A 15,636-nucleotide genomic window follows, 5' to 3' on the forward strand; every position below is an offset into this window, starting at 1 on the left:
GAACTTTGCAAAATCCACTGGGTAGGAACATGTGTCAGGCTCCTGAAGTTGAACATAAGCTTATTTATGCAGTGGATAAATTCAAGTTTACCTAGTTAGTTAATATATTACTGTGACAAAGTTACTGCTTGTCATGAACTGCCAAGGGTTCAGTTGGAGGAAGAAAGCATGATGACTAAGCCAAATGCTTTGTTTAATGTTCCTAATTTTAAATAATAATTTCTAGAAGGTAAAGCCAAAACCAACTAGGTAAATACAAATCACTGTACCCTCTTGAAATAAAAGAGGGAAAACTGTATTTAAATTAAATAGAGAAAGACCTATAAGCTATAGTGCCATAGGAAAAGGAAAAGCTAGCATGTTCCTCACTGAACTTTGGAAAAACATTTCTTCCAAAAAGGAGAATGACTGAGACAAATCAGAAGAAACCTTACATGCATGTGGCATCTTTATTTCTGAAGATGCATAATTTCAACATTTACAGTTTATAAAGCACTTTCAAAACCATTAACCTTTTGAGCTGGATGAAACAGATTTTTAACCAGATCTATCAATTTTGTTAAACTAACAAATTATTTTTGCGAATTGTTTTCCTATGTGTATTTGCATTGTCAGGTGTCTGGAAAACTTAGGAACAAAAAAGAGAAATAAGAAAATACCTGGCTGGGCGTGGTGTCTCACGCCATAATCCCAGCACTTTGGGAGGCCGAGGCGGGCAGATCACGAGGTCAGGAGATCGAGACCATCCTGGCTAACATGGTGAAACCCCGTCACACAAAAATACCAAAAATCAGCCGGGCGAGGTGGCGGGCGCCTGTAGTCCCAGCTACTCGGGAGGCTGAGGCAGGAGAATGGCGGGAACCCGGGAGGCGGAGCTTGTAGAGAGCTGAGATTGCGCCACTGCACTCCAGCCTGGGCGACAGAGCGAGACTCCGTTTCAAAAAAAAAAAAAAAAAGAAAAAGAAAAGAAAATACCTATGTCCTCATCACCTAGAATTAAAATATGCTAACATTTTACGATATTTCTGTCTCCAGTTTTTTTTTTTTTTTTTTTTTTAATGATAACCTTGTAGTATAATTTGAGGTCTAGTAATATGATGCCTCCAGCTTTTTCTTTCTTTCTTTTTTTTTTTTTTTTTTTTTTTTTTTGCTTGGGATTGCTTTGACTATTCAGGCTATTTTTGGTTCTATATGGATTTTCAACAGATGTCTTTTAAAAAGGATATGTTTTTTTCGTACTTCTGTGAAAAGGGATGTTGGCATTTTGATAGGGATTGCACTGAATCCATAGATTGCTTTGGGCAGTATGGTCATTTTGACAATATTAATTCTTCCAATCTACGAACATGGGATGTTTTTCCATTTGTGCAATTTATGACTTTTTTTAAATCAGTGTTTGGTAGTTTTTCTTGTAAAGATCTTTCAACTCCTTGGTAAAATATATTCATAGGTCTTTTTTGTAGCTATTGTAAATGGGATTAACTTCTTGTTTTGGTGCTTGATTGAATATTTATTGTGTAGAAATGCTACTGATTTTTGTGTATTGATTTCTGTCTCAAAGTTTTAAAGAAAAAATGTTTTTTTAAAGAAAAAAGCCAAAAAAATTAAAAAAACCAGACTCTCTGGATACTCTAGAGTTAACATTTCCTTCATATCCTTTTATGATCTGCCTATTTTTCTCATTTCACATAAGCAATCCCCATTTTGAAATTAATATGTATTATAGCCATCTACATTTCTATGATTTGATTAGGCATTTATATAACATTCGGTTTTAAAAATTTGTCATATGACATTTTCATTTTAAATCAAAATAGGTGTCACTGCAGCTGAACACTGATTTGTTCAATAAAGTTTGATGAGCATTTTAGCTCAATTTTCTGGTTATGTTTAAAGATAACAAAAAATAAGCAAAAAAAGAAAGTACATAGAAAACATTAAAGAAAAGGCTGTGGGTATAGGCTCAAGATATCCTTATTTGGGCCAGAATAAATTTCAGGATACTAAATGATTAGAACAATTTTTCAGAAAGAATAAGAATCTGTACTGTGGGTCTCTTAAAATATAAATTTTATTAGTTTCTAGATATAAGTATAAAGATACGTGCTTTGATGAAAGAATGATTGGAGGTGTTCTAAGAGCTCTTTTCTTATCTTCTTATGGATAGAAGATTGTTCCTGTGTCTGAGAAAATATTTTGGAATCAGAACCTGTTCAATATGGGTGTAATTGCTAAACTGACTCCACTGAGGAAAACAGTTTCTGAGGAAGTACTCATTTCATCCTCTCTAGTCCTTTCAATTTTGACAACAGCACAAACAGTTGCATGATTCCAGAGAGAGAGCAGGAGAAGAAAGCCATGAGTGTATAGCGTCCTTGAAAGCCAATACATAAATGAAACAAGAGGTAGTACTCAGTTGTGTTGCATTAGATAAGAACTGAGAATTGCCATTTGAATTAGTAATGTGTAAATCATAGGTGATTGTAGTAGGGCCATTTCAGTGGAATGGGCGTGCTTGAAACCTAATACATGCGGATCTCTAAAAAAATGGATAGAGAGAAGTTGAAGACACTAAGTTTAGACTATTATTTAAAGTAGATTCATTTCTGCAAATATGAATTTCTTTTGAATTATTAAACAAATGTTCTGTTTTAGAATTCTTCGTGAAAAGAATCTTTAGTTTATTAAAATAGGTAGGAATAACATTTTCAGTGGGAGTTTTTAAATAAGTGGAAGTGTTATTTAATGAAACCTATAGCACAAAAGCACAAAACTATTGCCTCTATAATGACTGCAAAACTTTTATGAAAGTGCTATTGATTTTTAGTAAAAAACTTTGATTTTGTAAGAAAGTAGGAGTAGTAATAGAATCATAAATAATATTAAACATTGCTACCGCATTACAGTTGAGTGGAAAATGTAAAGAACCCTCTTTTTAGCAAAGAAAACAGCTGTGTTTTTCATAAAAAGATCTTTCATAAAACTTTGTTGTTTTTACTACTGTTGATTATTTTTCTCTTAATATGGCTAGAAGTTCTTTTTTGAAAATTTGTATCAAAAATGAAAGAGTAAAAATACCTGATTATGTGAAAACTTTGAGCCAGTATTTCTATAGGATGGATGTTTTGGAGTGGCAAGATTTATCCACATATTACAATACAGACTTTCAATCATAGGTGATGAAAAATAAAGAACTGGTTTAAAGTATAAAACAAATGTATTTTCATTGAATATGATTGTTATTATTGAACTTTAGACTTCTCAAGTTTGATTTACATATGTACCCCCCAATATAAATCTGATTTAGCAAATCCATCTTACCCATAATTCAATATGCAGTCATTTATATTAAATTTGGCAAACAGTAAAATTGTTGGGTTGGATGAAACTTGAGAGGTTTTTTTTTTTTTTTTTTTGAGACAGAGTCTCATTCTGTCACCCAGTCTGGAGTGTGGTGGTGTAATCTCGGCTCACTGCAACCTCAACCTCCTGAGTTCAAGCTATTCTTGTGCCTCAGACTCCCAAGTAGCTGGGATTACAAGCATGCACCACCACACCCGGTTAATTTTTATATTTTCATTAGACGGGGTTTTGCCGTGTTGACCAGGCTGGTCTCAAACTCCTGACCACAGGTGATCCGCCCACTTCAACCTCCCAAAGTGCTGGGATTACAGGCGTGAGCCATTGCACCAAGCTGAGACTTCTAAAATAAATATTATTTTTAGAAAATGTTGCAACTCTTCCGGAAGTAGAAATTTGTTAGGAAGGATTCATAGTGATTCAATTTTTTCCCATAAGAATTTTTTTCCTTAAAAGTTTGGCTATTTATAATAGTTAATCTCAAAATATTGTTTACGGTGTTACTTTTTTCTTTTATTTTGCTCTGAGTTATATATTTATAATTTGCAGAGGAAATTTACCTCATAAGACTCAATTTTAAAAAATAAGGAAAGAACAGTAAGTTAAAAATTTTCCTTTGATGCCATTCACTGTTCCAAAAACAAGAGCTGCTCCAGAATGAAACACAGGAGAGGCTTAGGGGTGAGATCTTTCAGGGATGGAAGGACTTAACTTGGCATCACAATGATATTGCAAATGCACTCATTTTGTTATGTTGCATATTTTCTTGGAAAAGTTGGAAGAAAAAGAATGACCTTTAAAGCTCACTCTTGGCACTGTTGGCCTTTATATGAAGTCCAATTCTACAACATCTTGTTATATGTTGTACTATTGAATTTAATGCACTGACAGGTTCTATTTCCTCTGAAATCAATCCTTACATTCTTCATGTTTGAACTACTATCAAATTACTCATGGCTCATGAGAATTCGTGTCTTCTGGCCTTTGCATATGCAGTTCCTTCTGTCACAAATGTGTGCTAACCATGATTCCCTCATCAGTCCATCTCTTGAGACTCTCTATTCATGTGTCTAACCTGGGAGTCTATGCATACTCTTCTCTGTCCCTTAGCAGTCTGCAGGTGGCATGTTCACGCATCATGGTGGTTATTTATTTTCATATTGTTTCAGGGCTAATGTGAGAGTATTACAGATATTAAACGCCATATCTTGATGATCCAGTACAATCTTGACACATAACATGCACTCAGTAAATGTCTGATTATCAAACAAACAAACAATAGAATGAGTGAATGAATGAGTAATAGATGAACCCATTAAGGGAGATATGGCACAGTAGAAATTGCCCAAAATAGAATGAAGTGAACACTTGTCCTGTTTTTACAGGGCAAATCCTTGAGCAAATGGCAATGAATATATCTGAACCTGTGTCTTCATAATCTGTTAAAGGGTGGATTATATTTTCTACCAGTCTACAGAGGTTCCTTGTAGATAATACATAAGATTTTGTATTTAAAGCAAAAACTATTATACAAATATAGGATTTTTTTCAGACTCAGACACTTTTATGATATATCCATGGGGTGGGGGGAAACCCAATATATGATGGGTTAAATTTTAACAAGGAAGAAAAAATTCTGTGGAGGAAGATATCAGATTGAAATAGGAGTGAGGCCAAAATTTAATGTAGCTTCCTGAGTGCTAGACAAGGAAATTTTTACCTTAACCCAAGGATTCTAAACTCTGGCTACACATTAGAATTGCCTGAATATTTTAAAAATATTTGTATCTGAGCTTCAATTTAACTGATGTGAGGTGGGGCTCAGTCATTGACATTTTTAAAAATCTCCCCAGGTGATTCTAATATATAGTCAGAGTGAGACTCACTGCCGGGCCAGAGAAATTTAGGAAATGTTTCTTAGGAGAAAAACTGTATAATACATGAAATCTTTTAAAAAGATTAATCAGCATGAATAGATATGTGGAGAGGCTAGGGATAGGATTTGAATGATTAAAATGTCTATGGACATTACAGATGAAAATAACTGTTTTAAGGTCTATGCTCTTTTTTTTTTTTTTTTTTTTTTTTTTTTGTATGCCAAAAAAACGGCTGTGGAGAGGAAAGGCCTTTGTTGCTAACAGTGAATTTGTTCAGACAAACTTAGGAACATTCAAATAATAAATATTGCAAGGGAACATTTTACAAATTACACATGAAAGTTACTTAAAAACAGGTTAAAATGGCAGTCAACATTTGTTGAATAACGCATGAAGAGAGTTGCTAGAGGAGGTAAGTTTTGAATAGGGTTAAAATTAAATTGTAAAGAGAGAACAGATACAAAATAATTTTTCATGCTAAAAGGCTTATAGTGATGGGTATATGAATTTAAAGTTATGCCTTCTTCATTGCCACATAGCTGTTTATTTTAAACAAATAAAAATAAATGAGATAATTGATATCTTCAAAATGTAATGACAGTGCTTTAACATATATTTAAATATACAAAATGATGATCTTGAAATGAAAATAGAGTGAACACAATATATTAAAATTCTAAAACACATTTGCTTTTTAAAATGTCTAACAGTAATTTTCTAACAGATTTTTCTTTGAGCTAGTAAAATTCTAAAACACATTTGCTTTTAAAAATGTCTAACAGTAATTTTCTAACAGATTTTTCTTTAAGCTAGTAAAGGTAGCATTTAATCAATGAATAGGAAACATGGCATAGTAGCTTTGAAAAGAATAGTCTCTTTGCTCATAATGTCATGAAATCTATGCATATATTATAGTTTTATTTAAGAAGAAAGGTTATATATAATGATGAACCTCTTCTGGAGGCACAACAATATATTTTTATCAAAGTAGAAACCTTAAAACCTACAAAGTTATGTTTAATAAATGGCCAAACAGCAATACTTACAAATATTGCTTTCCTTGAGTCTAATTAAAGATATAGAAAAGAAGTAAGAAAACAGGAAGTGGAAAATGTCTTCTTTTCACATGAAAAACTTGTGTGAGGGATATGGAAAACTGTCATTTTAATATGTTCACAGAGAAAGGCCAAGCCATAATGTAATGTCTTATGTTCTATAATTCATATCAATTTCCAGGCAAATTATTTTAGATAACCTGTTTTTTAAAAGTGCTGTCTATTTAGTACAGAAATAAGTCAATTCGTATTTTAAGACCCTAAACTTCTGCTTTTTCAGTTTCATCTATTTCAAATGTATCACTTAAAAGGCAGTTCATGTGGTAGATAAGGATATGGGGAATGGTTCCAGAAAGGCTAGGCAACAGCATAACTTTATGGGGGGAGGAATTATGCTTCAGTCTCCTCTTCTGTAAATGGAGGTAGTTAATAATATCTATGTCACAGGCCAATATGTGTGTAATATATATCAAACTCTTAAATAATATCTCACCCAAATAGCACCATATAAGCTTTAGCTACTGAAGTCATAAATGTAATAAATAAATATTGCCTAAAAAAAGTAAATGTAAATTTACTGAATCTTATATTTCTCTAGTTTTAGTAAAAACATTTTAACAATTTGTTTATCCGGGGACAATTAAAAAATCTTTGTGGTAAACACTCAATCTTAATGCATGTATCTCTTGGTGTGGACCCTTGTTAGCTCAAGTGGTATTCCATTATTAGGCTCATAGCAAACAGCCATGTCTCTCAATGGACACTCTAAATGTGGAGTAGTTTGTCACAATTATTTGGTAATCTCTTTCAGTGTAACTCACACAGCAAAAGTGACAATATTCCTGTCACTCCTCAGAAATGTCCCAGCTCCGCGGGTTTCCACATTCAGGAGAATGAAGAAAGCCATTACGAGGTATGCCATATATCTATAGAGACCATGTTAGTACTGATAAATTTTCATTGTCTTCATAATTTTAAATACTCTATCTTAACTAGTATTATTTTCTCTGCCCACTTCTTCTGTGGTCACATTTTTATACTAATGCTTTTGAAAATAATTTTAAGTAAATAATTTTAGAACAAAAATCCAGGAATATATATATATATTTATTAAATATATATATATATATAATTTTTCTGTTGAATAAAGGTCCAACTCTTAAACATAATGTTAGTAACATGGAATGAAAAGTACTGATTTTTACCTATTAAAGAAAGTAATGAGCAACTTTCTTTCAAAGCTAGATGTTCGGGATTGATTCGTATTTATTAATTGAACAGAAAGAAAAGCACACCTATTTTGAAAGATTGATTCGATTCATCTCCCATACTCAGGAAAATGAGAAAGACATTGCTGCTTAATGTGACTGGTTAAATTTGAATTTTAATGAAGCTTTTCCTTTTTTTTTTTTTACTACTTTTTATCAGTTTGATCTTTTATTTCCCTGTGTTTTTGAACTTAAAAGCCATTACTTTCTTTTTTAAAAAAAGTTAGTTCATCCACGTTAAAAGGTAGAAGATCCATAGTTGTTTTTATCTTTTTCTTTTATGTTGGAAGTGCATTTCTAGTGCCAATTGTTCCACTATGGCTGGGTATAGAAATCTATTATCTTTCATGTATTTTTTTTTCAAGTCGTGGTAAAAAACACATGACATAGAATTTACTATCTGAACTATTTTTAAGTGTAGAGTTCAGTCGCATTAACTATTTTTGCATTGTTGTGAAATGGAAGAAGAGTCCCATTTTTAAAGAATTATGTTTTAATAGTTAACGAGTATCAAAACATACGTACTGTTTCACGTATTTTTTTTCAGCTGTAACATGTAGATTGTAGAAAGAGAGGTAATGTATGTGTGTGCGTGTGTGTGTGTGCCTGTGTGTGCGTATGTGTGTGTGCCTGTGTGTGTATTCTCTTTTCTTACAGAACGTAGGTCCCCTCTATTCCCTTAAAACCTTTTCTTAATCATTTTAGTAAAAAAAAAAATTGTAATAATTATTGCTTTTACCATCTAAAGGAATCTATTATTTTCAAAAATCCCACTGGTAATGTATATTGAAGAAACTGCTTTGATTAACAGAGACTTAATATAGAAAGCAACTTCTTTTTGGATAAAACATTAGTGGAGGTTGAAAGAGGATTGAATAATATTTTGAACAACTCTATCCCCTAATTTTCCTTCGCATATTCTTATTCTATTTATTTTACTTTGTGTGGGTCTGAATACTTAGAAATGTGTTTCTAAACTTCAGTATATATACTTTTTAATATTTTTCTTTCTTTTTTTATCCAAAACCTAAATCGCTTGAACATTGAGCGAAGAACCATAGTTGTTAAGCCTTTGATTTTTTCCTCTTCACTGTGTACATTTTAACTATCTAAGACAATAAAATTGTTCCCATTAATTACCAACAATAACACAATAGTTCTAATTGGATGGCAGAGAAATTTCTTTCTTCATAAGTGAAGATTAAAATAAATAGTACAAAACCCTCCCAGGATGTTGTGAAAGTCATTAAGATCCAAGTAGATCTCAGATTTCTAAGAATTATATTTATTTTTATAACATTTTATGTTTGTGTTTATTGACTTACCATACTCCTCAGACCATCTTCCTCAGAAAATCCCCTTGATTACCAAAAGTGGTGAGATGATTTATTGAAGATTTCATTATTTTTTGTAGAGAATTTAAATGAGATATAATTCAAATAATTTTCTATAAATCATACTTTTTTCTCCCTTAGATATTTTATAAGGTCCAAAGCACAAGAAAACAGTTTGTACAGGGTTTGACTAAAAGTCTAGAGAATTTGAAGAAAAAAAATGGCATCTAGAATTATGATGTTTATTTATATTATTAGACCATTTGTCAAAGAACCATGAAAATAAATCTACTATGGTTTATTTATAAACAAAGAAGGCAAAATATTTCTATAAATCTTTCATTGCATAAATTCTCACTTAACCATCTTGCTCCAGGCCCATTTTCTCTGAATGGTTTTGAACTACGTTGTCTGGAAGGCCCTACCCATCCCTGATGATCTGTGATACTAAATAATGATGATGATATTGACAACTTATACTTACTCAACAGCATAGTTTTCTACAGTTAAATATCTTTCTGTGTTAAATAGTACCTTGTACTCTGTGCTAGGGACTGTTTCAAGAAGTTTATTTGTATATTCTCCCATCATTCACATTTTATCCTTGGTTAGTTTAAACTGTTTATCATAATACATTTAATTTCTTTAACATGCATTTTTTATTAAATTCAGAGAGACAATATCTGAAATTTCTTATAAAATAAAACTTGAAGAAAAGAGATAAGTGATGTCATCTTTCAAGTTTTTTAAAAAACATTCTAAGATACAAGGTTTCTGTATATATGCTTAATATCTGTAGACCAATAATAAAATGGGTAGTTTTAGTAACCACTTTTTTAAAGGTTATTAATCTAGTGTTAATTATTCTTGAGAATTAACAATGGAAGGTGATTATAACCTACAAAATTGGCATCTGCAATGTTATTTTTCATTATATTCAATTCTGTACCAAGCCTGGTGTTCCCTAATTTTTATTTTTTCACAATGTATATTTCCCCTCCCTTTTAATCATTTTAATATAGTAAAAAGAAAGATGATTGTTCTGTTTAACACACAAGTACACAAATATTTAACTGTAGAAAACTATACTGTTAAATAGAGTCATATTCAATGTCAATGAATGCTGACTAATCTGGATGAAATTCTTAATTTTATGCTATGACACTAGATACGTAATAAAACCGAGAATGATGTGACCAGCAAGTTTTTAATTATTATTAGCTTATTATTAACCTATCACTCCTAACTTAGATATAAGAAGTATTGCTTACTTATAGAGAAATGTTATATCAGCTATTGAGAAAAATTTGTGCCAGACACTATTCTAAGCACGTCATATGCATTACAATAATTCTTCTAATCTACCACTAGAGTATAAACATGCTACAATTTTATGAACTGCTAGGGTAAAATGCTGCCAATTTAACTCTGACAAATGCTTATTTTTGATTTCTTTAACATTTGTCCTGTTTTAATATGTGCAAAAATAAGGGATTTTTTAAATATTAGAATTGTTGAAATATAGCTTATTTAATTCTGACAGCAATCCCACTAGGTAGGTATGATTATTATTCTTATTCTACAGATGGGAAAAGGACACGCTGAGAGGTGATATAATTTGCTCAAATGCACACAGACAGGAATGAGTGGGCTGGAAGATAGCCACAGCCACATGGCTTCAGAAACTGCAAAGATAACTATGCCATGATATTATCTAAGTAACAACAAACAAGCAAAAAACCTCACAGGCTATTTGATTGTCAGGGACCAGAGATTACCGATACATATTACTGAAACATAAAGTGAAGACAAGAGCCATTGAGTAGCTTGCCCTACCTCTCAGAGCTAGCTAGTGATAGCACTAGAATTAGATCTTAGAATTACTGATCCCAGAGTAATCTAAAGACTTTACCTTCAAACATAAAGTTTCCAAGCAAATGTTAAATAAAATAGTTTACACTTGAATTTCTTTCTTAAACTAGGTTTTAAAAATGGTGTGGAATTTAAACTGTCATGTTTAAGTTTTCTCTCCCTGACATACCTTTTGTCATTGGATACACAAAGCATTGCAATGATTAAAATCGAAGCACCACCATAAAAAAGTGCACATTGTTTTTATGCCATAAATGCCTATCGCCTTTAATAAGCATCTTTGATCCATATTTCATTGTCACTTCTTTTCTATTATATTTCATTCACTTTTCCCATGAAACAGTATATAATGCAAGCAGAGCTTTCAGTGTCTATATTCTGCAATCTGTAGGAAAATGTCTCATAGTTACTGGAATTCACACAAGACTGCATCTCAGTATGAGTAGCTGTTCCCTGTCACTGTTTTTGATGCTTGAGCTAAATAATATTTTACAAAATGGTTTAGCGTTCAGTGTATGAATTTTTGAGATAAGACTTCTCCCTTGTAGGGGTGAAATCCGAAAATCAATGTCAGATGGAAATCTTAGCTCTAAGAGTTAGGGAGATTGGTGGAAGGGTTTTAAAACAAGTGTGAATTTTAGCCTCTAGGCTTTGGAAATGTGGGAGTTATCGTGAGTATGAAATTCATGGGTGCAGATGGTTGATTAAGATATCCCAGGATGGGCCACTGCTATAAATCTCCACAGAAAATTTGAGAAAACCATTTTGATAAGGAACATATTTTTGACCTTTTATGTAAATTCATAACACAAGTTTTGTTGGATTCATTAAATGAGTAGAAGTTAAATTGCCATGAGTTTCATGAAATTGCCAATTGTGTCATGTGACAGAAATATTTAATAAAATTAAAATATGTCAAATGGTGAGTAAGAGGAGTGTGTGAGAGGAGAACTACAATGTATTAAACTATTTTTATGTGATACCTAATTCAAGACAATTGTCTTCAAGGTAAGTCTAATTTTCCTCCTCATTAAGATAAAGTTATAGGTGCCTAGGTGATCTTGAGCCTAGATCACCAACCAAGGACACACTGTTAGCTAGAGGACAATGGGGCTCAGTTTGTTACACAGTCTAGAACGTTATTGTTTAAATAATACCAAATGGAGCAGGAGCAACATGGTAACATTATCTACTACTTTTAAATATTAAAATATGAAAGATATAAAGCCAAAACACTTTTGCTTTTGTCTTACTTGGTCTTTTATTTTCTTTTTAAAAAAATATTCATACATTAAATCTGATTTAGTGTATGAAGATTATACAACACACCTATATTTTCCTGTTATTGCTGCATTATGAATATTATACCACATACCTGTATTTTCCTGTTCTTCATGATTATGTAGTCATATTACCCAAGTACATTTACATAATTATGTACAAGTACACAAATAAATATGTTCAGTCCTTAGAATAGGTGTTGCTGTTGGTATCAGCTTTAAAATTAAAATAATTAGGTAAATCATTTTGCAATAATTCTCTGAAGATTTTTACATTATATTTTAGAGTAATAAAGTTATTTACAATTAATAGCTATTTGCTAATAACACAAAATTAATTCACAAGCTAGTTTTTTCTTTCTTCATAAGGACAGCTTTTTGGAAAACCCCAGGGTAGTAAATGATACATATACCCACACGTACGTGTTATTTACATACTTACATACATGCATATTTGGGGAATAACTCCTAACATGTTAAAATATTTAAATTTTTAGTAACATCACTCTCCAAAGTACAATAAATTAAGAAAAATGATAAGCAATATTTTACATCTCAGTCACTGTGAAACATTGCATATATGACAAGTTTTAGAGAAAGCATGTTGGGTGTCAGTCTGGCTCACTCACTAGATAAAGAAGTTTTTCACCCTTTTACCATGAAGGTTCCAAAACTGCACTTCAGAAAAATGACAAATAAAATACATATTGGATTGGAGAATTGTTAGAGTTAAGCCCTGACATGCCCAACTGGGAATAGTCAAAGATCTTATGCCATTTTAGGTAAGATTGACCTGGAAAATAGTTTCTAACAAATCACAGGACAATTTCTGGCTACAATTCCAAATAGCATTTAGGAATCTTTGAACTTAATATAGATCTGTTGGGTAAAATTTGTGTTATATAGAGATATATTTTCAAAAAATTCCTTAAAATATTTGACAGGATCCTATTGCTTGCGAAATAAGCATATGTGAATTTGTAACAAATTACCAAGAATTTAAAGAACTTATACTACAGTAGTATAGAAACACTACATACACTAATGCCTATGTATAATACAGTTTTCTAGAAACATGATTGTTGGTTTATTTCAGACTATTGAACTTATGCTTGAGAAAATTTTGTGTTAATTTTAAGAGGGATGTAAGCAAATATAAAAACAGACATATTTGGTCAGCTCTATACTACATATCTCTGCTTTCTGATGTGAATTGATTTCATTTTGTAAACGGGGCCGTCAGTATGTTCCTTAAATCAAGTAAACACGGATAGGGTACTAGACATCCCTTCCTCTGTTTTTGCTCACAAACACAAAGTTGAGACTTCTTTAGAGGGGAAACAAATTATCCAACCTCTCTTTTTTCATAATTATGCTGAACCCAGTCTATGAGTCATGTATTAATCTGTCTCTCCTTTTTTCTCTCCCGCTCTTCCTTTCTTCCCTCCCTCCCTTCCTTTCTTCCTTCCATAAATATTTATCCAGCAAGTATACCAGAGGCAATGCTACACATGCCAAGTACATCACTTGTATATACAAACATGATTCTTTGTGTTTCAGATATTACAGTCCAAGGGAGTATACTCATATCAACGTGTTACCATAAAGTGTAAGCAGTGCTAAAATAAGAGATATTCAAGATGCAGGAAGAACACATCATAAGAGCAATTTAACATAGCACGGGAAAAGTATATTGTTAAAATAAGACTTGATAGAGTTTACAAGGTGAATGTTCAGGAGTGATGTGTTGGTGTGTGTTGGTAGAAAAATGATAATTTTACTTAAATCTTGTGTGAAGGCCAGGTGTCAGGAGAGGACATACAAATTTTAAGGAAAGTTCCACGGGCTCTTTGTCTCCTCAATGCAGACCTTTTTCCTGGCTCCGATCTAAGACGTGGTTCAACATGTAAAACTGCAGTGACTATTAAACTTTGCATTCTTACTTAGTATAGTAGCTAAACACATTTTTAGTTGTTAAGAACAGTGACTATATAATGTTTTGCAATGTGTGTTCAACAGTCAGCTTTGAAACTTTTAAACAATTTTAAATGCAGATATGCATATTTACAGATACATTCCTACAAATAGATTTTGATTTTTATAGAAATTATTATACATAACAATTTTACAATTATGTAAATCTGGTATATGGTTGCATATGTATGTAAATGTTAATATCCAATTTTACATATGATCATAGCTTCTTATTTTTTAAATTATACTTTAAGTTTGGGAGTACATGTGCAGGACATGCAGGTTTGTTATAACTATTATTTTTGTAAGTCACTTATTATTAAAAACAGCATGCATTTGTGGTGTTTTCCTGAGGCTAAACAAATGTACTTGAGCAATGTGAGTGGCCTTATGAATTGCTTCATTGTAAATTCATGGAGACATTTTTAGTTGAATTCCCGTGTATAAATCAGTTATCAAATTTTCCACCAGTTCAGTATTTTTTCAATTACTTAACACTCTATAAAGATTGGTCATCACCTTCTTTAACTTTGTATTAAACACATTCTGCCAATTCTTTCATCACCACAAAACAAGTGGGCTTGGTTTTATTCACAGGAAGAGCTGCATTTGACAGATTTGCTGATGGTGTCAGCATTGGTCACAGGCTTGATGGACAGCACCAAACCTCGCTGTGGCCCAGCTCCTGCTAATTAGTTGTTTGAAGCCACTCTGTGTGCCACAGGCATAGGCTTATCAGCCAAAGACATCTTTACCATTCAGCATGACAGCTGTGATGCAGCTGTTCGTGGAGAGAATGGAGCACAAAGAGAGGGAGGAATGAGCCTTTCAGATAAATGACAACCGTAGTATCTTTCACTGAAGGATCCTAAAGATATAACAAAACAATTAAAATGTAGAGTACAAAAAAGGTGTAAATCAATATCTGTTGGATGAATGTGGAACCCACACATGAAATGATGATAAATAATATCAGACTGTGAGAGTGACAGGAAAATACAGCTGCCTTGGAAGTTCTTTTAAAATCCATGGAAGTTGCATGTGCTTGTAATTAATGCTGCTCAAGCATTTGCTAATGAAATTAATGTAAACATGTGGAGTTTTCAGAAGTTTCTACACATGTGCATAGATACTAATGTGAAAGCTGGCCGGAAAGCCTTGTATTTGAACTATTGTAGAGAACATGGTCATGAATAATATTGGGATGCTAAAAATCTCAGGATATTGGAGACATCGGAGAGGAGTAAAAGTCATCCACATATATGTGAGAAGGGTGTAGACATGGGAAAACTAAAAATATAAAGTTACTATTCCTTTTTAGAAAAGTGTGCTTATATTGATGTAATAATGAATGAATTTTTTTTCAGTCATTGATGATTGAAAACTGTGAGATCCCATTTTACCTACTATCCACATAAACTAGAAATCTAATGAAAAGTACCTATGGTTAGAAGTACACATTGACAAATCAAATTAAATAAATATTTTCACATAAACATTTCATATTATAAAATACCCATTCTAATTTCAAAATACTGACTGTAAATAATCTTTTAATACAAGATATCTAATACTGGCCAAGCATGGTGGCTCACGCCTGTAATCTCAGCACTTTG

At 32.2% G+C, this 15,636-nt stretch overlaps 1 protein-coding gene across 9 annotated transcripts in view; it reads left to right on the top strand.

Moving 5' to 3' along the window:
* Positions 1–15,636, top strand: part of LOC105489946 (protocadherin 9) — a 944,009-nt gene that overhangs the window by 321,583 nt on the left and 606,790 nt on the right. For 5 of the 9 annotated variants that reach the window (XM_011755108.2, XM_011755111.2, XM_071081609.1 and 2 more), the window contains exon 3: positions 7,104–7,205. The exons of 2 other annotated variants lie outside the window; for them this stretch is intronic. In XM_011755108.2, coding sequence (XP_011753410.1) covers positions 7,104–7,205 — 102 coding nt within the window. The remainder of the gene's footprint in view (positions 1–7,103; positions 7,206–15,636) is intronic. 2 more of the 9 variants (XM_071081610.1, XM_071081613.1) reach the window with 1 other exon arrangement.

The sequence above is a fragment of the Macaca nemestrina genome, chromosome 16 (genome assembly GCF_043159975.1).
Source record: "Macaca nemestrina isolate mMacNem1 chromosome 16, mMacNem.hap1, whole genome shotgun sequence".
Lineage (NCBI taxonomy): Eukaryota > Metazoa > Chordata > Mammalia > Primates > Cercopithecidae > Macaca > Macaca nemestrina.